This window comes from Danio aesculapii, chromosome 16 (genome assembly GCF_903798145.1).
Source record: "Danio aesculapii chromosome 16, fDanAes4.1, whole genome shotgun sequence".
Taxonomy (NCBI): domain Eukaryota; kingdom Metazoa; phylum Chordata; class Actinopteri; order Cypriniformes; family Danionidae; genus Danio; species Danio aesculapii.
In genome coordinates this window covers 36,064,832-36,091,172 of record NC_079450.1, presented here as the reverse complement: position 1 = coordinate 36,091,172, position 26,341 = coordinate 36,064,832, and the positions used below count along the sequence as shown (strand labels likewise).

The following is a 26,341-nucleotide window of genomic DNA, read 5'->3' as shown; positions in this document are numbered from 1 at the left end:
AAAACAATACTCTAAAGTAGCATTAAGTTATGTCATAAAATGCTTGGTTTTTTGATATATTGGACAGAAAATATGGAAAAAAGTTTGATTGGTTGACTGGGACACAAGCATACAGAGCTTAATTCAATATCTGCTTTGTCAATTCTTTTTCTTTATAGTTTCCTGAGCAGCCTAGTCCCTGCCTCATGAAAACTTTACTCAGGGTCTTCTGTGTTCATTCATTCATTCATTTTCTTTTCGGCTTAGTCCCTTTATTAATCTGGGGTCGCCACAGCAGAATGATCCACTGTCTTCTGTGTTACACTAATACAAATCAAAGAACAAAATGGTAGTTCTATCGAGTATCTATTGGATTCATAAAATCACAGGTCTGATTTTATTTTATTATGAAAAAACTAACAATTATGGGAAATACAAATCTCAAAATTGACTAAATGATCATCGTTTTGTTATGGTGGTATAAAACGGTTTAGACTTGCGAACCAACAATACAACATTGGTTGCTGCTGTCAATATAAATATAGCAGATTGGAGATTTCTCATGAATAAATGTGGACAAATGCTCAAAATCAAATGACATTTATGTTTACTCTCCATTTGTAGCAGCCACTATGAATGAACGCATATACATCATATTTTAGTTTCAATTTTGTTTTTCAAACTAGGAGAATGAATTTGCTCAGAAAAATACGAAAACATTTTCATCTCTAAACATCTCAGAAATGTGTTTTAGGATTTCATGACCATTTAATATGTGCTGTTTCAGCCCATAAATGTTTTTTAAAGGTGTTATTAGATTTCATAATGCCATTAGATTCCATTGGATATCAGGTTGGGTTGAACTGACTAAACCCTTGCTCTTCTTTGCCCAGCCCGTCTTTCATTCTCAAAAGCTTTACTCTTTTTCCGTTACTCAATTCTCTTCCTCCTGTGTCATAGACCCAGGCCGCTGGGCAGAGGAGTACCTGGAGCAGTCAGAGGAAAAGCTATGGCTGGGAGATTTGGGAGAAAGAGAACAGGACAAAAAATGGTATTTATGCATCTAAGAGGGGATAATTTTAACGTCCGTGGAGTCTTAAAGTGTCCTAAATTTTCAAAAGCTAAATTTTAGGCCTTAAAAGTCTTAAATTCACTGAAATATTGTGTTGTTGGTCTTAAATCATTTTAAACAGGTCTTAATTTACCTATGGCCAGGTAAAGCCACCCTATCAGGAAGACAACCGATACTTTTATATTTAGGGGGATTTTTATTGCAAAGAAATGCAATTCAAAACAGCTGTAATACACGTTTACAGGAAATTATCCAAGTTAAACTATTCCCTAATCAGGGAAAGAAAACTGACGCAACACATCCCTTTACATAATCTTCCTTTAATACAAGAACTGTTTACAGATGTAACTGCACCATTAGAAAAAAATCCTTGTTGTTTAGCCCTGTATAAGTCTAAAATTACATTCATAATGGTTTTAGAAGAGTTTTAAAAAGTCTTAAATATCACTTAAAGAGACCTGCAGAAACCCTGGCTTGCTAAATAAAAGATATTGGACTGACTCCAAACTTTTAAACGGTAGCTTACATGCATTATACAATAACACTTTATAATATTACTATTTTGATAATATTGGAAAATGTGTTTGCTGACAGTTATTACAGCATTTGTTTATTTCAAAATTTTAAATGTTTACATTTTTTCATGTTGCATTGAATAATGTTAGCAAATAGTAGATCAAGAGGACTAGCTATTAACAGTGTTTTGACATCCTAAATTAATAAAGTTATACAGATCTTAATTTTGACATAGTTTGGAAAGTTTACCTTACAGAAGTCTTGTCGTCAATCCCAGTTGTAAGAGCAACGAATAATAACTGGATTTTTAGTTGATCATTTGGAAAAATGGCAGAAGATAGATTTTTCTGATGAATCGTCTGTTGAACTGCATCTCTATCATGACAAATACTGCAGAAGACATATTGGAACCCGCATGGACCCAAGATTCTCACAGAAATCAGTCAAATTTGATGAAGGAAAAATCATGGTTTGGGGTTACATTCAGTATGGGGCAGTGCAAGAGATCTGCAGAGTGGATGGCAACATCAACAGCCTGAGGTATCAAGACATTTGTGCTGCCCATTACAGTACAAACCACAGGAGAGGGCAAATTCCTCAGCAGGACAGCGCTCCTTCGCATACTTCAGCCTCCCTTCAAAGTTCCTGAAAGCAAAAAAGGTCAAGGTGCTCCAAGATTGGCCAGCCCAGTCACCAGACATGAACATTATTGAGCATTTCCGGGGTAAGATGGAGGAGGCATTGAAGATGAATCCAAAGAATCTTGATGAACTCTGGGAGTCCTGCAAGAACGCTTTCTTTGCCTTTCCAGATGACTTAATTAATAAGTCATTTGAGTCAATGCAGAGATGTATGGATGCAGTCGTCCAAGCTCATGGGAGTCGTACACAGTATTAATTATTCTTCCACTGCACCAGGACTTTATATTCTATACTGTACATTATTTCTGTTAAGTGACAAGACTTTTGTCGAAGCAAAGTCAGACCTTATTGTCCTAATTAAAAATTAAGAATCAAGACTTGATCATATTTTATTTTGGATAATAAGCGTAATCTAGAGACCTTTTCCTTTCATAAAAGCCACTTCTGATGCCAAATGATCAACTAGAAGTCAAGTTATTATTTGCTGTTCCTAAAACTTGGATAGACCACAAGACCTTTGTCAGGGAGTGTAGTTATGTTGAAGATATTCTGAAAATTTACAGCCATTATGTCCTTGCTTTGAAATATTTAAAAGAATGAAAGAATTAAGAATGCCTTTTTTCATCCTATCAGGGCTCAAGAATACCAGTCAGGTGAAGAACTACGACAAACAGCAAATGAACTGGTTGCCAAAGTGGACGATCCTAAACTACAGAACACAGAGGTGAGAGTCAGCTCAGTGTAAGAGCCTTCTGCTGCCTGTGTTGCTCTTTGAGCTGATCATGAAGCACTTTAGTCAACAAGCAAAGATACATCAAGCAGACAATCTGAACCACCTCAAGCATGAATGGGTCTGTTTCTGAATATATACTTGTTTAGAAATTGATCAGCCCATTCTTTATTTTGTACCGTGTTGCTGTTACTTGGCAACAACAAAAACCCTACGGCTGGGATAATGAGCTACAGAATTTTTGGCAGAGGAATTATTTGTTTTGATAATTATAAATTACTTACTGCTTGCTGAACATTCAGGTTTTTTACTATAGAGCCGTCACACATTTTATAATTGAAGAAAGTCGTTTGAAGAGAAAGGTCACCCCAAAATGACAATTCATTAATTATTTACTCACCCTCATGTTGTGCAAATACTCCATGCCCATTTTTGAACCACATTCAGTAATGGTAATAAATAGGAGCCAGCATTAAGGCTTGTTTTTAAAACATAAAAATATCATAATTTCTAATGTTGTAAATTATTATTTATAGTTGGCTCCACATTTTTTTCCCTTTTCTTTTTTTATGTATCTATCTGCAAGGTTTTTACGGTTGCTGAAAATGCTTGAAAATACTTATCTTTTAGTCTAGTGTTTTCAAGCTTTGAAAAGAGCTTAGATATTGGATAAAGTGCTTGAAACCGCTTGAAAAGGTTATTGCGTTTCTTTTGTAATTTATCTTACTAAGAAGGTAATAAAAAACTATTTAAATAAATCTCTTTGCTTTTGCATAAAATGAAAGCTCGTGCCTGTAGCATCTGTCTTTTTAAAATTTAAAGTTGAAACATTAAATATTTAAGAGGCAAGTAAATGATATGTAAGAGTGCGAATAACAGTAATTCAGTGTTGGGTTTGGAGCAAACATGTCTTCTTTTTTTAATACTACAATATTGTACTACAGAATAAAATAACGATTACAACTTATTACGATGTGATGAAGTATATATATATAATTATGTAATTTGCCCGCTTTTAAAGTGCTGGGAAAGTTTAAAAACACATCTTGAAAGTGCTTAAAAAGTGCTCAAATTTGACTCTGGACTTTATCTATCCTTTTTTTCGTATCTGTTTGCTTATTCCTGTCCTATACATCTAGAAATGCTGTGACACACACATGCACACACATGTTGGTGATTTATGTTGACTCTTCGTAATGTTTATTTATTTCTTTGTTTGTTTTATGCCATGTAGTTTACGCCTTCTATGGCCATTTTCATGGTGAGAAAATGTATACTGGAGACATAGATTAGATCCAGGTTTTACAATTGATTTTTGCTAAAAACCCTAAACTGCACTTGGATTAACACTGTTAAACATCTCTTCAAAGAATGCACTGCATAAAATTAATTCCTCACAGAATTAAACCCAACACAGTCCAATAGAATGTGTTTCATAGTTAAAGTCCCTTCATAATGTAATTTATACCGCTACACCCAACCCTTCATAGGAAAGCTGTGGTAAATTTCAAATGTCAAAATACCCCCATTAATTATGATTCTTAAGCGTTTTGAGTTACGAGAACTGAAGGCATGTCCTCATAAACCACCTTAGTGTTATACTATATATGTAATACATTATACAAATCATTATCATTGTCATTATATCAATTTCTATCCTTTGGCACACAAATTAACAAAATATTTGTTGAGTAATGTTAGTTAGTTTAGTTTGTATCATTGGTTATGTAAGTGCTTTATGTAAATATTGTCAAATCCAATTTAAAAACGCACTCAAGTAATAAATTATTTAGCTAAAATAAACAGACATTTAATGGATGTTTAACAAAATTTGTGCCTTCATGAGTTTATGATAAATCAAGATTTATAAAGCAGAACGTAACTCGAGTTGAAATCCTTAAAAAAAAAATCCTTGCAGTTTTTTCATGGAGTAAAATGTCTCAGACTGGCGCTCCGAGTCCACCACACATATTTCCCGCCGAGAAGAAAGTACATGTATTGTATTTTCTGTCACATGATTTCCATTCATCTTGATTTTTCACAACTTGTGTGTTTTCCTGGGTGAGTCAGAGTGAACTGTAAAGTTAAAGCAGACCAGAGGTCAAGGTTAGGGTATTTGTTAACCGGTGATTCAATTTTGTTTTGTTTTTCACTATAAACCTAATATGTATCCCCAGAACATATTGAAACAGCATGAGGGTGAAGAATTAATCACAGAATTTTCCTTTTGGGGGAACTAATCCTTTAAATCAGAGAGTTGCAGTGACTTAGGATCTCTTATTGCTAGGGATGCAACAATTATAGATTTTGGTTGTATGATTATTATAGTCTGAGGAAAAATCACGATTATTATGCATTCATTCATTTCAAAACACAACTAGTTTAGTAAATCACATGAAAACTCATATTTTACTCCTCGATTAAAGTGTTATTTATTGCTGCTCAGTAACTAAACAATACAGCATATAATAATTAAAAAATCAAACAATAGTCCATTTTTCTTTGGACTTAAATGCCAAAAACCTTTTTTCACTTATTTTTAAACGTTAGTACTAATTTTACACTGAAAATAAATGACAGAAAAATGAATAAATACAAATAATAATAAATATATGAAACTGAATGGTCAGTTCTTGTCAGGTGACTCACTATGTGCTCGCGCATTTTTTCAACTAGGTGGTGTGCCTGGAAAGCGTGAGCACGTCACTCCCAATATGTGTGCAGGAAAAGAAAGAACAAACTTGCACGCGCCAAAGACATGACATGTGAACGGCCTTTAGTTAATAGCCTTAGCCATAGTTAATGTAGGCTTGGAACTTTAAACTAGCAAACAGTTGACGTAACTTTGTTTAGTTGCAGCAGTTTTGTTCCGTGCAGAAACGCAGTGTTGAGAAGCCTTTACGATTAATTAACCGTGACTAATTAAAGCACGATTAATAGTGAAATCGGTTAATCGTTGCATCCCTACTTATTGCTTTATTAAATGTCTGGACTTTATTAACATAACATTATGCAGTATGTTTCGCTGGACGTTTGACTGAAGTGGATCCATGTAGGAAATAGGAATGAATTTGCCGTGCTTTCACCAATGCCACATCACACAAATGATCCATCACAAGAGTTCACTTAAGCTAAGCTAAAACTGTGTGTTGTCTCAAGAGAATCCTTTTAGTTTGCACTTTGGGATATATATAAAACAGTTAGGTAACACATTAACCTATATTAGATGAGTTTCTTTATCCTCTTGTGGTGGATTCTAAAGTGATGTGAAATTGTACACATTTCGGTTGCCATTTCTTTACTTCTTTCACATTTTTCTCTCTTTTTCATTTAACTCTGCTCATGCTTTGTCATGTGTTCTGCCTTTGGCCGTTATTCCTTCATCCTTGTGGTTTACTTGTGTCTGACCTTAACCGTCTAGAAGAAACCACTGGTGTGTGTGTATGTTTAATGCATCGCCAATGTGTTTGCTGTTAGCAGTAGATGTGTAATAGCTGTTGTTGTTGTTGTCGTTATTGTGTAGTTCCTGCGGTTCATTAGGCAGATTGGCGAGGGCAGTGTGACTGTGGAGGACAGAGCAGGAAAAGAGCACACTGATAAAGCACAGACCAAAGAGGCAGAGCACTGGGCCTCCAGCCTCAACCAGGTACGAGCCCTTCCTAGATCCTCTCATAGAGGACACACTGTGAAGGGTCACACTGCAGACCCCTGGCAGCCATTTTGGCTCTTCTCAAGCTACTTGGGCAACATTAGGCATGACTATATTGCACACTAAAATCCTTGCCAATGTGCAGTGCTGGGTTTTAAATCATTCCCTGTGGGAAGTACAGTTTTTGATGGTTTCATTTGGTTTAGAGAGTGGAGAGTGCATACAGTGGGGTCTGAGACCACATTTGGAATTTTTAGGATTCAAATTTTTAGGATTAATAATGTTTTTTTTAATTATATGAATTATTTTAAGGATTTATTTTTAATTTAAAAAATTACACTCACCGGCCACTTTATTAGGAACACCTGTCCAACTGCCTGTTAACAAAAAATTTCTAATCAGCCAATCACATGGCAGCAAATCAATTCATTTAGGCATGTAGACATGGTCAAGAGGATCTGCTGCAGTTTAAACTGAGCATCAGAATGGGGAAGAAAGGTGATTTAAGTGACTTTGAATGTGGCATGGTTTTTAGTGCCAGATGGGCTGATCTGAGTATTTCAGAAACTGCTGATCTACTGGGATTTTCACGCACATCTCTAGGGTTTAAAGAGAATGGCCCGGAAAACAAAAAATATCCAGTGAGCACCAGTTCTTTGGGTGCAAATGCCTGGTTGATGTCAGAAGAGAATGGCCTGACTGGTTCGAGTTGTTAGAAAGGCAACAAACAGTAACTCAAATAAGCACTCGTTACAACTGAGGTATGCAGAAGAGCATCTCTGAATGCACAACCTTGAGGCGGATGGGCAGCGACAGCAGAAGACCACATTGGGTGCTACTCCTGTCAGCTAAGAACAGGAAACTGAGGCTACAATTCACACAGGCTCACCAAAATTGCCTGATCTGATGAGTCTCGATTTGTGCTGCGACATTCGGATAGAATTTGGCATCAACAGCATAAAAGCATGGATCCATGCTACCTTGTATCAACAGTTCAGGCTGGTGGTGTTGATGTAATGATATGGGGGTTATATTCTTGGCACATTTTGGGCCCATTAGTACCAATTGAGCATCGTGTCAACGCCAGCAGGATAACGTGTCATGTCATAAAGCGTGAATCATCTCAGACTGGTTTCTTGAACATGACAATGAGTTCACTGCACTCAAATGGCCTCCACAGTCACCAGATTTCAATCCAATAGAGCACCTTTGGGATGTGGTGGAACGGGAGATTCTCATCATGCATGTGCAGCCAACAAATCTGCAGCAACTACGTGATGCTATCATGTCAATATGGACCAAAATCTCTAAGGAATTTTCCAGTACCTTATTGAATCTATGCCACAAAGGATTAAGGCAGTTGTGAAGGTAAAAAGGGGTCCAACCCGGTACTAGTAAGGTGTACCTGATAAAGTGGCCGCTGAGTGTATGTCATAATGACAATAAAGATATTTGCAATGTTTCAAAAGCTTTATATTTCTTACAAATTCAGTTTTCCACCACATCACCTCTAAAAAATGTTTTTAAAGGGATATTTCACCCAAAAATACTTTTTGTTCTGTTTTGTTTTGCACAAAATTATTTTGAAGGATGTTGGAAAAACATCCAGAGTCGGAAACAAAAATACTACGGAAGTCAATGGTTTTCAATATTCTTCAATATATCTTCTTTAGTTTTTGAGTCGAGAAAAAAAAGATTTAAACTGGTTTTTAACAAATCAAAGTTGAGGAAATGATGGCAGAATTGTTATTTTTGAGTGAACTATCCCTTTAAGTGTCAAATCTCCATAATAGATATTTGAAAGTTTACGTGACACTGGAGTATTAATACAGAAAAATCTGTTTTGCCATCACAGAACACAATGACAATTTAACATATTTACATAGGAAAGAGTTGTTAAAAATTATAATACATTTTATCAATAAAACAATATTATTATTATTATTATTATTATTATTATTATTATTATTTTCAAATGCAGCCTTGGTGATCATATCTTTTTTCAAAACAAAACTTTAAAAAAAAATCCCCAGTAGTGTAAGCCTTTTTACTATTATTGTTATGCTTATTTTTTATATATATAAACATAATCTCAATAAAAGAAAAACTAACACCATTTTAAAATCTGACCCCACTGTGATTCAAGCCAAGTCCTACACTTTGCTTGTAAGCCTGCCTTATTTGTAAATCTTATTTTTTTTAATCCCAAAGTCACTCTAGTGTAACTCTGATATTTCCTTCTTCCTTTTGTCGTGAATGATCTTCTCATGGCATCTTGACCCCTACATCTAAACCTCTTAACCTCCATCCATGCCTAAATCCCCCTGCTCTCTTTTGACAATCCCACACCAAATGCACACTGTACATAAATGCCCCCCCTCCCCGCATTCTTTGTCCCGCACTGGCCGTCCAGTTCCTGGAATCAGGGGAAGGGACTGTGCAAGTGGAAACGCAAGAGGGCAAAAAGAAGAATGACAAAATGAAAGCTAAGCAGGCAGAGCAATGGGCAACTCTCGTCAGGCAGGTAGGACAACAGTGACCCATTAGTCCCGAAGTTTCCATTTCGTCTGTCCTATTAGGCTTGTCATTTCTGTTTTATTAACTAGCTCCCGCTGACCAAACTCTTTTGCCTCAAAGAAAGCTTTAATTTAACAGCGCTTTTAACATAATTATCGCTGCAAGACTCCAGGCCCGTAGAGCTCATAGTGCCCTGCTCACACTGCTTTACATTTGTGCCCAGCTTTGACTTTCTGCAATGGAGAAAAGGTACACTAAGCAATGCTTTGCTATTGAAATGTAGAGAGGAAAGGCGAGACGGATGAATGAGGGTGAGATTTTGCTTTTCTTCCTCTGCTTGGTCTCCCGAGCCCTTTTTCCATTACATCTTATTCGCTCTCATTCATCACAGTGTGTTGTCTTGTTTTTTTCCCCCCTCTCCTTTCAGCTGAGGAGTGTTTAAGCATTTTCAGGCTCTGTGGTTTGTTATGGAGGCTGTTTAATGGTCTGGCATGTCGCTGTGCTTGGTAGGTTTCGGCAGAATCGGCGGAGTCTTGGGTCGATGAATTTGCCACCTACGGGCCAGACTTTCAGCAGGCCAAAGCAGCGGTCGAGGTGAGCACTCTTCAAAATACTTGAGGACTTTTATTTGATTCCTGTTGTTACAAGATATTCTGAAGGATGTGGGAAACAAGCAGTTATTGAAAAATTTGGAATAAAAATGACTGTGGAAATCAATGGCTGGTTTGTTTTACACCTTCAGAAAATCTTCCAGAGAGAGAACAAGTGGAGGGTTGATGGCATTATTTTCATTTTTGAGCGAACTGTGGCTTCAAGTGTTATTTTGAGGTATTTGGGCCTTTTTTGTGTAATAATTGCACATTTCTGGAGACTGAATTGTTACTTCTTACAGTTTTATATAAACTAAACAAAATACTAGTTGCAAATGAGCAGTTCCAGTGTTATGAATGTGAGATCTGCTGTGAAATCTTGTAGGGAAGAACAATACATAGTTTGAGGATTGTTATCGCAATGTGTCTATCGACAATAGTCACATTGCAGGATTAAATGGTTTATTAGAGTTAAAGATATTATTAAACTTTTTTTTTTTATTATTTATGTAATGATGACCATGTTATTTTACATTTGATTGTTCAATTTCTGCACTTGATTACTGTTAGAAACCCTAGAAAACCATGTTAGTTTATTTTAAAATGTTTATTTATTTCTGCCTGTAATTTATTATAAGATATGCAGATGCACTGCATAGGAAAAGACTTGATCATCTGAGTCAATAAAAATGAATGAAATCTTTTCAAATTGAGCTATTCAAATCATCTGGTCAAATTGTATCACATCATAATATATACACTCAAAAAAAACTTTTTGCGACCTGCTTATTTAAAATGAGCTGAATCAACACAATTCTTGAGGTTTTTTTAAGACAGCTTAATTGTTTTATGTTCAATGTACTTACATTTGTAAAATTGATTAAGTAAACTTACGGTAGTCAATTTGTGTTGGGACAACATGAAGCAGTTGTGTGGAATCCAGCCGTTTTTACAGAGCGTCAGATTTTTTCCAATATCATTCAGCCCTAACATTTTGAAACAGTTCAATGGGAATGCATATGTGAACATATTGAAACTGCTGTTTCCTCAGAGTTAAGGGAATCAGAAAAAGATTGATCTGTAAATGTGCTTTTATTTTAATTGAAGGAAATAAGCGTGCGTCAAATAATGCTAATCAAAAGGATAAGAGTTGTTTTATATAATTTTATTTAACATTTTTGTATTTATGAGGGGAAAATGATTTTGGTAAATCAAATCAAATTGTTTGAAAACGGAGACATTTTGGTTTATAAAAAATAGAATTAGAAAAAAAAATTAGAAAAGGGTTTTGCTATTTTGCTGAAAACTAATAATTATATTATGGTAATAATCAAATATTTTTTTCTACTAAAACTCAATTAAATGTATGTGTAACATGCAAGAGCCAGAGATTAAGTGTGTTTGAGTAAAACAATTGTAGTTCTGTAGTCCGATATAGTTCTTTTCTGTATGCAGATGATTTAAAAAAATAATTAAAAAAATAAATAAAATAAAAAATTCCATAAAATAACCAAAAAAAATTGTGTTTTTAGGCAACACAATATCAATGTTTTAGCTACAAAACAGTTAGGAAATCAATATTTGGTGGAATAACTATAGTTCCAATCACCACAAGTCACACCACAATTTACTCAATGAAAAATAATGCTGAAATTAGTTTGTTCCTTATGGCTTGAAACAGAAATTTCTACTGCTGCTGTGCCAGAAGCATCACTGAATGTGTGCTCTGATTCCCTCATCTATTGAATGAACAGCGCAGTATCATTGATGAGGCTTGTTCCGGTATGATACTAGAATTGTAAATACTCACCGATACTGCAAAAAACGGGCATCGGTATCGCGAATATTTGAAACCATAAACCAATCCGATACTATCTTTTTAAATGAGAAATATGCCCTGAGCTCAGGTGTATGGAAAGGATAATGTGTATCGGAACAGCCCTAGAAAAAAAACGAATCACAAATGTCGACAAAAAACAACTAACCAACACTAATTTCTATTATAATCTGTTCTGTCATTAAACGAGCAGATCGGCGTGTGTGCATTCAGTCACATTACTGGCACAGCAAACCTGTCAAGTTTCTGTTTGTGTCAAGCCATTTTTATATGAACACTGCAAATAAAAACTTATTCTTAGCAACTGTCAGTTTCTTAAAACATATTACTCTAAATCATTTACATTAGATTAGCATTATTTTTGTCTTGTCTTTAACTCATTGGTGTGTGTGTGTATGTGTGTGTTTGTTCAGAGCGATGTGGATTTCTGGGAGAAGCTCCAGCAGGAGTGGGAGGAAATGGCCAAGAGGGATGCTGAAGCTCACCCCTGGCTCTCAGACTTCGACCAGATGCTCAGCAGCTCTTATGACAAGGTATCTGGACAGTGTACATCTGTGCCCGCTTACAGCACGGAGAACTGGAAAATCTGAGCTCTTTCCAGCCAGTAGTCTGTGCTTTGTTATTGTGCATGCATGTTAGTTTTGGTCTTTAATTCTGCTTCAATTTTGAACTACTTTTCATTGGCAGAGCAAAAATAATCCAAAATAAAAGGATTACATTTTTATAGTGGATAAAAGTCTTCTCTTTTTTTGCACAAAAAGAGACTATTTTACTTGTTTTTCTTTATTATTCAGATTCCAAATATTCAATTCAAGTTTATTCACAATAATCATTGTTTTAAAGCAGCTTTACAAAAAGTCCACATTATTGTATTACAATTAAAATCAGAAAAGTTAGGGTTATTAGTTACCTTGACTTTATTAGTTACTAACAACTTTAACTAATTAACTAGTAAGTAATAGCTTTATATGCTTACCATATTTGCATTTATTAATTAAAACATTTTAAATACTAGTAATAACAAATATATTCATTTAAAATCATTATTATTAATTTATTTTATTAAAGTCTGTGATGTTGTGCAATATTATAACACATTTTAATTTACAAATAACATTTAAGAAGTCTTTTTTGTCAATACACACACAGACACTAGACCAGGCATGGGCAAACTTGATCCTGGAGGGCCGGTGTCCCTGCAGAGTTTTGCTCCAACACTAATCAAACACACCTGAACACCCTAATTAGTGTCTTTAAGATCACTAGAAAGCTACAAGCAGGTGTGTTTGATTAGGGTTGGAGCAAAACTATGCAGGGACACCGGCCCTCCAGGATCGAGTTTGCCCATCCCTGCACTAGACCAATAACCTATTATTTGATTAGGTGTACAGTGCATGCAAAAAAATAAATATCTATACAGTCAATTCTTTTTTTATAACTAAAATCGATCATTCTGTGCCTAATTTATCATGGAACTAAAACTTAATAAAATAAAAATAAATATATAACAGTGAGAATTAATTTATAAATATTTGCTTTTAAAAATGCAAACGCCTGCTTTCTTTATTTCTAGGGATATCAGTTTGAGGATGACAACCCCTACCTGTCCCATGAGGATCCGTTTGCAGAAGGGGTGAAGCGGATGGAGGCGGGGGACATTCCTGGAGCTGTGCGCCTCTTCGAGAGCGCCGTTCAGAGACAGCCCGACAACCAGCTGGTCAGAGACTCATACCTATAATGTTGACATCCAAATCTCATGGCACGTTTTATCTCTGGGATTCTGACGGTGCTCTGCTTTCTTGTATGTCTTTCTGAAACGCTGACTCTGCCTGTCTGATGATACTGCAGGCCTGGCAATATCTGGGCACCTGCCAGGCGGAGAACGAGCAGGAGTTTGCTGCCATCAGCGCCCTCCGCAGGTAGGAAATATATCTGCAGTTTTACAGTACACGGCAGTTAAAATTACACTAAATATTTTCGAGTGCATCTGCTTTGATTGGCAAATGTCAGTTCATAGATTGCAGTCTGTCTCCTCTGTTATATGTCAAAAAAATCACAACTTTTGAAATACCTTTTTTTAGAAACATTAAAAAATGCACATCAAACCCATCTACTTTGAATACATTTGGTGTTTCTGAACATTCCTTTTTTATTTTACTTGGGTACATCAACAATTTGTTACTTATGGTTTAATATGTGCCCAACAAAACAACCCCCAACATATTATTATTAGTAGTAGTATGTTTTGGAATGGCTGAAACACTTTTCAGGTACTTTTTCACTCTCAAAGAATTAGAAATACCTTAAATGATAAGATTTTTTTATTTGATAAAATAAAAATCTGGTCCCATTTATTCATTAATAATAATTCCTTACATTTATATAGCACTTTTCTGGATACTCAAAGCACTTTACACATTTTTGGGGGGAATCTCCTCATCCACCACCAGTGTGCAGCATCCACCTGCATGACACGATGGCCATATTGCGCCAGACCGCACACCACACACTAGCTGATTGGTGGAGAGGAGACAGAATGAAGCCAATTATGATATGGGGAAGGTTAGGAGGCCATGATGGACAGAGGCCAGTAGGCAAATTTGGCCAGGATGCCGGGGTTAAACCCCTTCTCTTTTTCTACATCCTGGGATTTTTAACGACCCAGAGAGTCAGGACCTCGGTTTAACGTCTTATCTGAAAGATGGTGCTCACTGAGCAGTATAGATTTCCCATCAATATACTGGAGTGTTGGGAGCCACACAGACCGTAGGTTGAGCGCCCCCTGCTGGTCACTATCACCACTTCTGGCAGCAACCTAGCCTTCTCATATGGTCTCCCATCCAGGTACTGACCGGGTGCAGCCCTGCTGGCTTCAGTGGTGACCATGTGAGAGTAGTGGTGATGTTCGTTTGCTCTTGTATTTGTTTTTATTTGTATTTATTTATTGTTGCAAGATTTTGATTTATATCTAGACGTATCTTTGCAAACTTGTGATTATTAATGTTTATTATCTCTTCATATAGTCTCCAAATTTTAAAAACGGCGATTGTTTTTATTTATTTATTTTATTTTTTTTTCATAATAATATTTACGTTGTAGATTTATTTGTGTGTTTTTATTATAAAAACAGAAGTTGTAAGGCACCGCCTACTAAATTACTATATTACTATATTAATATACTATATTTAAAGGCATCAAATTCTCCCTACTATTACTGATCTGATTTATTCAAATACTGTGCTCTCTGTTTTTTTATGTAAAGTCTCTATTGATGTTTTCAGATGTATTGAGCTGAAAAAGGACAATCTGACGGCTCTGATGGCTCTTGCTGTGAGCTTCACCAACGAGTCGCTTCACAGACAGGCCTGCGAGACGCTCCGGGACTGGTTGAGGCACAACCCCAAATACAGAATCATCCTGGAGCAGCATGAGCGAGAGAAGCAGAGGGAGGGGGCGAGAGAGAGAGAGAAAGAGAACGAAAGATTTGGATCCCTTCTGCCAGAGTAAGAGGACTCCTGAAGGCTGTCCAGACACATTCTGGATGTATAAGATGTACATTACATGAGTGCAGTAGACAATGAGCCATACTATGTTTTGATTTTTGCATCACACTGAAAACTGATGTGTTTACACAGTCCTGTACATTGATATCTTATTTAAAAAAATAGTCATAATACACTACTTAACAAATGTCTTGTCGTCAATCCCAGTTGTAAGAGCTACAAATAATAACTTGACTTTTAGTTGATCATTTGGAAAAATGGCAGAAAGTAGATTTTTCTGATGAATCATCTGTTGAACTGCATCTCTATCATCATAAATACTGCAGAAGACCGATTGGAACTCACATGGACCCAAGATTCTCACAGAAATCAGTCAAGTTTGGTGATGGAAAAATAATGGTTTGGGGTTACATTCAGTATAGGGCAGTGCAATGGGGCATCTGCAGAGTGGATGGCAACATCAACAGCCTGAGGTGTCGACATTTGTGCTGCCCATTACTTTACAAACCACAGGAGAGGGCAAATTCTTCAGCAGGACAGCGCTCCTTCTCATACTTCAGCCTCCACATCAAAGTTCCTGCGAGCAAAGAAGCTCAGGCTGCTCAAGGATTGGCCAGCCCAGTAACCAGAAATGAACATTATTGAGCATGGCTGAGGTAAGATGGAGGAGGCATTGAAGAGGAATCTTGTTGAACTCTGGAAGTCCTGTAAGAACGCTTTTTTTGCCTTGACTTTATTAATAAGTTATTGGAGTCATTACAGAGATGTATGGATGCAGTCCTCCAAGCTTAGGGGAATCATTCACAATATTAATTCTTTTTCCACTGCATCATGACTTTATATTCTATACTGTACATTATTTCTGTTAAGTGACAAGACATTTGTCTAAGCAAAGTCAGACCTTACTGTCTTAATTAAATAATTATCATTAGAAATCAAGGCCTGATCATATTTTATTTTGGTCATATAAGCGTAATCTAGAGGCCTTTGCCTTTCATATAAGCCACTTCTGATATTAATGATCAACTAGAAGTCAAGTTATTATTTGTTGTACCTAAAACTTTTGACTTTTGTCAGGTAGTGTAGACGGCAAAGACTTTTATGTGTTTTACTGTTCGTTAAAGATTTAAAACAATAAACAACAAATGCTAAGCAGTACAACAGCTTTCAACATTGATAATAATAAAGATAATAATAATGATATATGTCACTTAAGCTGTAAATCAGCACATTAAAAGGGTGTGATAATACCAAAAAATGATACGGTTTTACCTTTACAGGGATATCATATATTGAGCTGAAAATCATTTCTAATGTTTTTAATGTAAAATTTGTAAAAAAAAAAAATTTAATTATGAAGTTTTTGAATTATGAAGGAAAAATATGTCTTATTGAATTATGAAGTTCTTATTATGTAATAATGTATTTGTTTAAGTTTTGATCTAGCCATGTAATAGCCATAAGTTGCTGATGTGGCAATTAATAATCAAACATTTCATAAATAATCAAACAAAAACCTTTATAGGAAAAATATGCTTTTAAAATGTATTAAAATACAACATTATGATTTGTAAATATATAAACACAGTGCTGGGTAGGTAAGTGCAATCTGTAGTATGCACCTGATTACAAATTGATTGCATTCTTAAAAATGTAGTCAGTGATGTAATCTATTAAATTACTCCTTTGAGTAATGTATGTATCCACTACTTGTGGATTACTTTTAGATTACTTCTGACCTAACTTGTTCAGAACATAGGCTTAAAGGTAATTATTGTTATAAAAACAAACAAAAGTAATTAATGTTTATTTCATTCTTCGTTATCAGCATTAAGACATTCACTCAATGTTACAGTATGCAAGGATGTCAAATTTGGTTAAACGAAAGATTGATGAGTTAATGAAAAGCTAATAATTAAATTATGCAAATGTAAAACTAAGAGCAATAAATAGTGACTATTGACAAAAATATACCTGTGCACTATAAGACTGAATCTGTGCTCCAGGGTCACGTTTAGATTAAAACAAGTCATTATGGATGGTGAGAGATTGATTCAGGTGAAAGCTAAATAAATCTTGGCTATTATAATTTTATTATTTAATAAACATATTTTAAGAATCATAAAATAAGTAATAAACAGAATAAAATTGACGCGTCATATTAGCATTCAGTTCACCCTGTGTGTTACTGTAACCATAATATTCGCTTAACAGTAAACAAACTGAGGGATGAGCCAGAATTGGTGTATCGCAGATATGCCACAGATGTTAACACTTTTTTAAACCCTGTTCATGGCTGTTCCACACTGTATGTTGATCAGATGTGTATTCAGCCTCAGCAGCCTGTTTTCAACCCATTTCTACATCAACTGGAGACATGCATAAGTCACTGGACATGACATTGTAGCCAAGCAATAGATTTACATTTGTCACCAATCATAGGTGAGCACTTCCTCTAAAAATACATCTAACACAAACACAGGTGTGTCTTTCCATCTGCACACAGCATTGTGGCCAGCTGAATATACCCTGCGGATCTTAAAATAGCTTTTGTATGACTCGGTATGAATAACCCAATGCTATTTACCATTTTGTTACAGACCTGAATGATCCTTATGGCTTTAATTCCTAATAGCACAAAAGAGGACTTAGAAGATTGTGTAACATAAATTGGGACGGCATGAAAAAAGGCCCTTAAAAATGTGTCCCAAATGACTGAATTTTGTCTTAGGATAGATTTGAATATCAGAAGGGTTTTGACACGACGTGAGCTTTAATGATGATGTGTATTTGATTTGCTTTATGTGAACTGGTTGTTCTTTGTTTCTCTTAGAGCACTGTTCGGTGAAGTGCAAACGTTGTTTCTGAATGCGGCGGCGGCTGAACCCTCGCAGGTGGACCCGGAGCTGCAATGTGGTTTGGGTGTTCTCTTCAACCTGAGCGGAGAGTATGATAAGGCTGTGGACTGTTTCTCTGCCGCACTCTCTGTCACACCACAGGTTTGTTTTCATTTACACCTGAAGAGTGGCTTCACTTAACCAATTACTCACCCATTTGCTAAAGTTTTAACAGTATTGTTTTAGTAATTAATTAGTTTAAATATTTAAAATTGGAAATATTGTCTGCTTAATGGATATGTCATTTCTGGGTCTACTTATAATTGACTCTTCGCAAACCCAGCCCCACTTCTCCATCTCTGACAAGATTTCAGTATCAGCCATGGTGCTCCCCTATCAGTTTGTGCGCTCCCCAGGCAAATAGAGAATAATTTCTGGGGAAACAGAAGATAAAGGTACATAAAGGTCTGCAATATGCAAATGAGGGAAATATTGATGTGAGCATAACTCAAAATGAAAACAAAAAACGACTGAAGCTATAGCCTATAACTCTAGTGATGAGAAGTTTGGCTCATTTGAGTATAATTTAAATGTTACACATTGATTTCCTTGCATGTAATTCACAATCACCCAAGTGGCGTCATCTCAAACAAAACTATAAAGCATCTATGAGTTTATAAGACACAGTAAAGATTAATTGGTTGTCTATCTGGGTCTCCAGGCTATGTGGTTTAAGTTAGCTCATCTCACTGGTCATCTTCTGAGTGCTTGGATAGTTTAATGGTTATAGTGAAAATATAAGTGATGGATTGATGTTTTTTTTTTTTTTTGATAGCCTAATAAATCATAGATTCTTCATGTTGTTTGCAACAGTTTTCCTCAACTCTGCACACTAAAAAGAAAATGCCCAGCCTACCACATGGAGTAGTTGCTTTTTTTTTCAGATATTCGTGGGTCCATTTGGACAAAGCATGTTTATTTATTGAAATATCTAGGCCTGAGTTCACTAACTCGGAAACCAACATGGTCTAACATTCAAGTGGACTCGTGAAACTGACTTACAATATTTTCATCTGCAGCAAAGAGCATAGAATCACCAAGAGGCGACACTCTAGTGCGATTTGGGAAACAGCCACTAGAGGGCGCAGCAGCCATTTTGGAATGAAAGTTCCAATAGAGCAACAGCATATTATAAGTCTGTAAAATAAACTATTAAAAGTGCTGGTGATTGTGATAGTAAGTGTTGTATTGTCGTCTTTCAGGTTGTATCCCAGCTTTAATGCGCTTTTTAAGTAAATAAATAAAAAACAAAGCAACTGCTTGCTATAGCAACAGCAATAAGATACAATAGAAGACTGATCGCTTTCATTCCAAAATGGCGGAATCCGGGGCTGTTGCTGGGCGATGTTGTTACAATGAAACGTTTTATTGAGTGTCGCCTCTTGGTCATTCCAAGCTCTTTGTCTGTAGTCATGTGTCAAAGTGTGCAATTTTAAATCATCGCTTGCCATATTTAAAGGGATAGTTCACCTAAAAGTGACAATTGTCATTTGTTTATTCTACTTCCATTTGTTCCAAGCTTGTTTCCGTTTATACTGTTGAACACAAAAGAAGGTGTTTTGAGAAATGTTGGAAACTGATGGCTATTGACTTCCAGTGTATTTGTTTTTCCTATTATGGGTGTTAATGGTAATCAGTTTTCAACATTCTTAAAAATATCTCTAGTTTTTTGGATGAACTATCCCTTTACCAACATTGAAAAGATCCAAACATCCAAAACAAGAGCATAACCAAACAATGATTTGTTTTGTATCGTCTTGACATCAGAAAAAATTGTCCCAAAATTGAAAGAAAACAGTGGACAATCCATTGCATAATTTCACCTAGGACCATCAATACCATTGTCTCACTATGTTTGAATACTGTGTACAGAAGAGTTTCTGTGCTCTTATTAGTCAACGTCACACTGATATCATCTCATGGACAACCGAAAAAAATGAAGCGTCAATTTCAGTTGGGCAGTGTGTGTAGTAGATAAAACAACCCCAGCAGGTCTCCGGATAGAAAAAAGCAGCACTTCACTCTGCAGCAAAATAAACCGTGCACTAATTTAGCTGATATCATACAATCTTACAAACATTTAAAGCAGCAAATGAGAAAATTGCAGTGGAGTGGATAGAATCAAAACTTTTATACTCGTACACATTATGTTCTACACATCTATACATTATTCATCAGTATTTTGGTTCTCTCTTCTCTGTGTGAAGGATTATCTGCTGTGGAATAAACTGGGGGCGACTCTAGCTAACGGGAACCGCTCAGAGGAGGCGGTCGCTGCTTATAGACGCGCACTGGAGTTACAGCCTGGATTTGTACGCAGCCGATATAACCTGGGCATCAGCTGTGTCAACCTGGGTGCACACAGGTCAGTGCAAGAAGTCTTCATGAGGCCCATCCACCATTTTCCTGCACGCCTTTATGCTTTATGAGAATCATGGGGGTACCTTCCATTGAACTGTAAACACATTCTGAAACAAATGTCTTGGTATGAAAGCACCATAACACTGTATTTGCATGGAATTGACAAACAGTCACAGCCAAATTAAACTGGTGACAAGGCAGCACTGGCACGAGACCATCCTGTCTGCTGTCCTTATTGTCGAGCCCTGCAAGTGTAACGTTATTTTAAATATGGATAAAAACAAAACAAAGTGAAATGAATGTCACCATTTTTTACTTATTTTTATATTATTTGTAGCACAAACTTGAATGAAATTGTTTCAATTCCTTTAAAAGGAAGCTCCCCAAGCTGTAATTATAAGTGCAGCAGTCACTTGTCTCTCATGTTTCTCAGGGAGGCAGTGGAGCACTTCCTGGAGGCGCTTTCTCTGCAGCGACAGGCCGCAGGTGATGGAGAAGCCGGTGCAGGTCGGGGGCCTGGTGCTGCAGCTACCATCATGTCGGACAACATCTGGTCCACACTACGCATGGCGCTGAGCATGATGGGAGAAAGCTCACTTTACTCAGCCGCCGACCGGCGAGATTTAGACACACTGCTGGCACACTTCTCCCACAGAGAAGGAGAGGCGGAATGAAGGATATGGTGCGAGTGTGGAGACGCCTGTTTGGGAGAGGAAACCAGAAGACTGAGGTGTACATTTCAACAGGAGGGGCTTGACTTTTAGAGGCGCTACAGTTGAAGGAGAACAAACAGCCATTTAGCTCCAGCACTGAAGGATGAACTGATAGACTGCCCTTGAGGGAAACCTATGGTACAGTTTAACTACACCACAATATTGCTGCAGTTTTTTGTCACAGGTTTACGCTTACAGTTGTAATTTTTGCATTTCCTTAATCTTGAAGATTACAGTTCTTTCCATTGATCAGATTTACAGCGATATTTCTCATATAGGGAAAATATAATCCACACACTGTGAGCTCAAATGATACTTGCTTCTGTTTGAAACAGAGTAAAAGGATGTGGAGATATAATTGTTCTATATCGCTACGAGCCCCGTGTAATCTGCAGGTTATGTTGGCTGAGAGGAGGAAGGGTTGTGAGACTAAAAGACATGTCTGTAAGCACTCTTTATTATCGGATATTTGCTGTAAATTAATTTGCTTAATTGTAAATTCTACTTGCCATATTGTGTATTGTACCATAATTATTCATGTTTTGCATATAGCCAATTCTAGTTGCTCTGATATATGTAAATCAAGCAATAAAGCTTTGACAGAAATGCTTGGAAACTTGAGGGAAAATAAGGGTCATATTTCTATATAGAGTGCTCAGCATATATAAGTACACCCCTCACACATCTGTTTTGAATGAATATTTTCTATAGGATGCTTTACAATAATATATTTGCGCATGTACATTATTAATCAGTACTGAAGCCAAATTTGGAGCTAATCTAATAAAATAAATTTTGATAACGGTGCAAATATTATTAGTAGCCAAATGTATATGTTAGAGAAACATATGAACTTTTTTTTTTAAGAAAAAACAACACAACAACACAGTTTTATTGAGGTTTTGTAGTTTGTAATTTTATTAACTATATTTCACATGAATTTAAATGTATTACATTTCTAAAGATGTTCTGTGACTATTATTTTAATCAATATATCCGTTTAATGAATCTGTTTTGTTCAAATGCACCAAAATATATTACCTCACTGAGAAATGGATAAAAATGGTGGTTTTCTAAATGTGGTGTACTCAATCATGCTGAGCACTTTATATATAATTTTATTTTTATTTTGCAAGTTTATTTGCACTTTCACCACTAAAAACCATAGAAAGGTGTTAAAGTAGAAACTCTTGTATCCTCGAAGCGTTAGCATTGTGTTGCATACAGTGCAAAAACAAAGTCTTCAGTTTCTGTTTTACAAGGATCATGAACATCCTTAAATTAAGATGAATTGGCTTGAGATGCAAGATATGAAGAAATGAAAGGATTAGTTCACTTTCAGAATAAATATTTCCTGATCATTTACTCACCTACTGTCATCCAAGATGTTATGATTATTTAATCTTTGTTTTCTGAGAAAGTGAACTAATTAAATAAATAAATAAATAAATAAATAATAAATAAGATGTTTGCTTAAAACAAGTTCAAATATCTGTCAATAGGGTATGAAATTACTTTTCCAATTGATTTACCTGAATTCCTCCAGTGAAATATATTTGATGTTTTAATAAACTCGCTTCGTTTTGATGCAACAGTTTTCATTTTTACAACAGACAAGATTTTTTTTCTCCTGCCATTTTACAAAATAAGCTATCTTGATATAACAATTTTAAGACATTTGTATTGGAGAACAAATACTGATGATATAAACATTATAATGAATATATTTCGATTGTCATGTGTTTGGGAGCAGAGTTCTTCCTTTAACTAACTCTTTAACTACTTTTGTAAACTATTAAATGCACAAACTTTGAAATGTTGCTAATATTTATATGTTCCTAAACATATATCCAAGTAAGTATATTTAGAAACATAGTTTAGTATAGTAAAGTGTATGTGTTATAACTGTGCATTAATGAAATTGATATCGTTTTTTGAGGGACTCACTAACGTATATCTGGGTGCGATTGTGTACAGTTTGAATATAATGAAGTATATTAAAACGTGACGTCACCAGTCAACACGCGTCTGTATTTCAAACGTCTGAGACACGCCCAAGAAAATGCATCCACTGTCTCAGCCAATCAGAAGCGCTGAGGCGAAAACTCCCGAGTTCGCCTATTGGTCTGTTTAAAAATCGCCGCAAACACTGAACGACCCATTTAAATGCTGATTATCGTGCAGCCACACTGAGGATATAATTCCCCTACCCGGAAACAGCACGCAGCGCGGTGGAGTAATGGCGGCGAATTCAAACAAACAAAAAAACCCCAAAAATAAATCTCGAGAATATAGAGTTGGGAATGGATCAGAGACTCTAAGAGTAGAGGATAGTGGTGAAGAGGAGGTAGAGGATGATATGGATATAGGATGGACACAAATAGAAGGAAAATACGGGAAAAAGGCATCTAGGAAAAGGAAAAAAGGTAAGGAGGACGCATCGGAAAGTAGTTCGCTAGCTAGCGAGGAGGAAGGGGTTGGAGAAAAGGCAAATTTAGGATTTAGGATAATATTAAGATTCAAAGAAGTAACGGGAGTTTCAGGAATAAATCCTATGATGTTGACACATGAATTAAAGAAACAAGTAGGTGAAATAGCATTCGCAAAGGTGCTTCAGGATGGGGCGTTACTGATTGCGTGCAAAAATGAAGAACAAAAAAATAAGGCAATGAAATTAAAAACAGTGGGGAAGCAGGTTGTTACGAGTAGTAAAATTCTAGGTCAGAATTCATGGATATTTGGCGTGATAAAAGGAGTTCCGATTGGTGTAACAATGGAGGAATTAAAAAAGAATATCGATGGAGGTAAAATCATAGATGCTGTTCGATTGAAGATGAATAGAGAAGGAAGAAGATTGGACAGTCTTTCAGTGCGCCTTAAATTTGAAGGAAGGGAAATGCCAGATAGAGTCAGAATGGGATTCATCAGCTACCCTGTCAGAGAATATAAAGCGCCTCCAATGAGATGTTACAACTGTCAGAGGTACGGGCATACAGCAGCTGTATGTAAATCGAAAATTAGATGTGCGAGATGTGGAGGGGAACACGAATTTGGAAAGTGTGAAGATGGAGTTGAATTGAAATGTTGCAACTGTGGAGGAGGACATAATGCTGCATATGGAGGTTGTGAGGCGAGGAAAAGGGCAATAGAAGTTCAACAGGAAAAAGAAAAAAATAATCTAACTTATGCTGAAGCAGTAAAGGTAGTTAGTGAAAGGAGGAAGTCAAGCCAAACAGTAAGATTGGAGTCAGGCAGAAGAATTGAAGGAGAAGGAAGAATTGATGTAAGTAGGCCATCAGAGGATTTTACGTTGGTAAGCAAGAAAAATTTTGTTCTTTTCATGGTAGAAGTAATTAACTGCACTGCACAAACAGAAAGAAGAACAGAAAAGATACAAATTATAGTTAAAGCAGCAGAAAGATATTTGGAGATAAAGGGTCTGAAGAGTGATGATATAAGAAGAAGCCTCAGTTCAGATTTTCAAGAGAGTCAAGAGATAGGAGTAGGTTAGGGCTATGTTGAGAATCCTACAATGGAATGCTAGAAGCCTATGTGCTAATGGACAAGAGTTTAAAGGATATTTAAGTAAAATGAAAGAAAAACCAAATGTAATATGCATTCAAGAAACATGGTTGAACTCAAAGTTAGATTTTGTTTTAAAGGGATATGTAAGTGTGAGAAGGGACAGGGAAGAAGGTATAGGTGGAGGTTGTATCACGTTCATAAAAGAAGGAATGTCTTATAGAATTTTGGAAAAAGGGGTAAACCTGGAGTATATAGTGATAGAAATATGGTATGGAATTAAAGAATATGTTATAATAAATTTTTACAATCCATGTACAAAACTAACATTGGATAGTATAGAAGAAATTAAAGGTCTAAATGAAGAAAGGGTTATATGGTGTGGTGATTTTAACGCACATAATACACTATGGGGTGGAATAATAACAGATAGAAATGGGCTAGTTATTGAGGAGATGATAGAAAAGAAAAATTTGGTATGCATGAATGATGGAGGATATACACGAATGGATGTAAATACAGGTAGGAAATCAGCACTAGATCTAACAATTGTGTCAAATTCATTGGGTGGAATTACAGTTTGGGAGGTCATAAGGAAATGCTCAATTGGGAGCGACCATTTTCCTATTATTAGTTCAGTTATAAACAGTGAGATTAAAAATGTTAATAAAGGTAATTCTGGAAAATGGAAGTATGAGAAAGCTGATTGGGAGAAATTCAAAGAAATAAGTGAAGAAGGATTGAAAAAAATTAAGATGAACGAAAAAATTGAAATTGAAAGAGAGTATGCAGAGTTAAGTTCCGTAATTCGGCATGCGGCAAGTGAATGTATTCCCAAGAGTTCAGGACAAAGAGTAGGGAAATTGGTCCCATGGTGGAATGATCAGTGTTCAAGAGCAGTTAGAAAGAAAAGGAAGGCATTTAAAATTCTGAAGAGAACGCACAACTTACAAAATTTAATAGAATATAAGAAATCTCAGGCAGAAACTAGGAAAATAATAAGGGAAACAAAGAAAGAATATTGGAGATCATTTTGTAATGAAATTGGGAAAAGTACTCCAGTTGAGGAAGTATGGAATATGATAAGAAAAATGAGTGGTATTAGAAGAGAATATGAATACCCGGTATTAAATGTAGGAAACAAGAATGCAGTATATGACAAAGATAAAGCAGAAATGTTTAAAAAAGAGTTTTTAAAAGTAAACAGCTCCGATAACTTGACAATAGAAAGTAAGAATATGAGAGAAAGAATGTTATTTGAGAATTGTAATATAATGGAAAAAAGGACAGTTACTGAAGGTACGTTAGATGTTTTTTTCTCCTTCTCAGAAATGAAACGGGCATTAAAATATACCAAGGCAACAACTCCAGGACAAGACGAGATAAGCTATGTGATGCTAAAAAAGTTAAGTGAAGAATCACTAAGAAAATTCTGAAATTCTATAACAGAGTGTGGAAAGAAGGGAAATTGCCTTTGGAATGGAGGGAATCATTAATTATACCCATAAAAAAATCAGGTAAAGACCCAAGTAATCCTTTAAGCTATAGACCAATAGCTCTAACTTCACATATGTGTAAATTAATGGAAAAAATGGTTACTGACAGACTTATGTACAATTTGGAGAAAAATAACTTTTTCTCCCCTTGTCAAAGTGGATTCAGAAGTGGAAGAGGTACAATGGACTCAGTTATTAATTTAGAAACAGACATTAGGAAAGCATTAACTAATAAGGAAACAGTAGTGGCAGTTTTCTTTGATATTGAAAAAGCTTATGATATGCTATGGAAGGAGGGCCTGTTAATCAAGTTAAACC

General features: G+C 35.9%; 1 protein-coding gene across 3 annotated transcripts in view; it reads left to right on the top strand.

Annotated features, from left to right (window-relative positions):
- Window positions 1-22,375, top strand: part of pex5 (peroxisomal biogenesis factor 5) — a 28,749-nt gene extending 6,374 nt beyond the window's left edge. Inside the window, exons 6-17 of one of the 3 annotated variants that reach the window (XM_056475502.1) lie at window positions 940-1,030; window positions 2,842-2,932; window positions 6,462-6,584; window positions 9,001-9,111; window positions 9,615-9,698; window positions 11,945-12,064; window positions 13,105-13,248; window positions 13,380-13,450; window positions 14,813-15,034; window positions 17,868-18,033; window positions 20,139-20,296; window positions 20,726-22,375. In XM_056475502.1, the coding sequence (XP_056331477.1) occupies window positions 940-1,030; window positions 2,842-2,932; window positions 6,462-6,584; window positions 9,001-9,111; window positions 9,615-9,698; window positions 11,945-12,064; window positions 13,105-13,248; window positions 13,380-13,450; window positions 14,813-15,034; window positions 17,868-18,033; window positions 20,139-20,296; window positions 20,726-20,966 (1,622 nt within the window). In that variant the 3' untranslated portion in view covers window positions 20,967-22,375. The remainder of the gene's footprint in view (window positions 1-939; window positions 1,031-2,841; window positions 2,933-6,461; window positions 6,585-9,000; window positions 9,112-9,614; window positions 9,699-11,944; window positions 12,065-13,104; window positions 13,249-13,379; window positions 13,451-14,812; window positions 15,035-17,867; window positions 18,034-20,138; window positions 20,297-20,725) is intronic. The other 2 variants (XM_056475500.1, XM_056475501.1) reach the window with 2 other exon arrangements.
- Window positions 22,376-26,341: the final 3,966 nt, after the last annotated feature.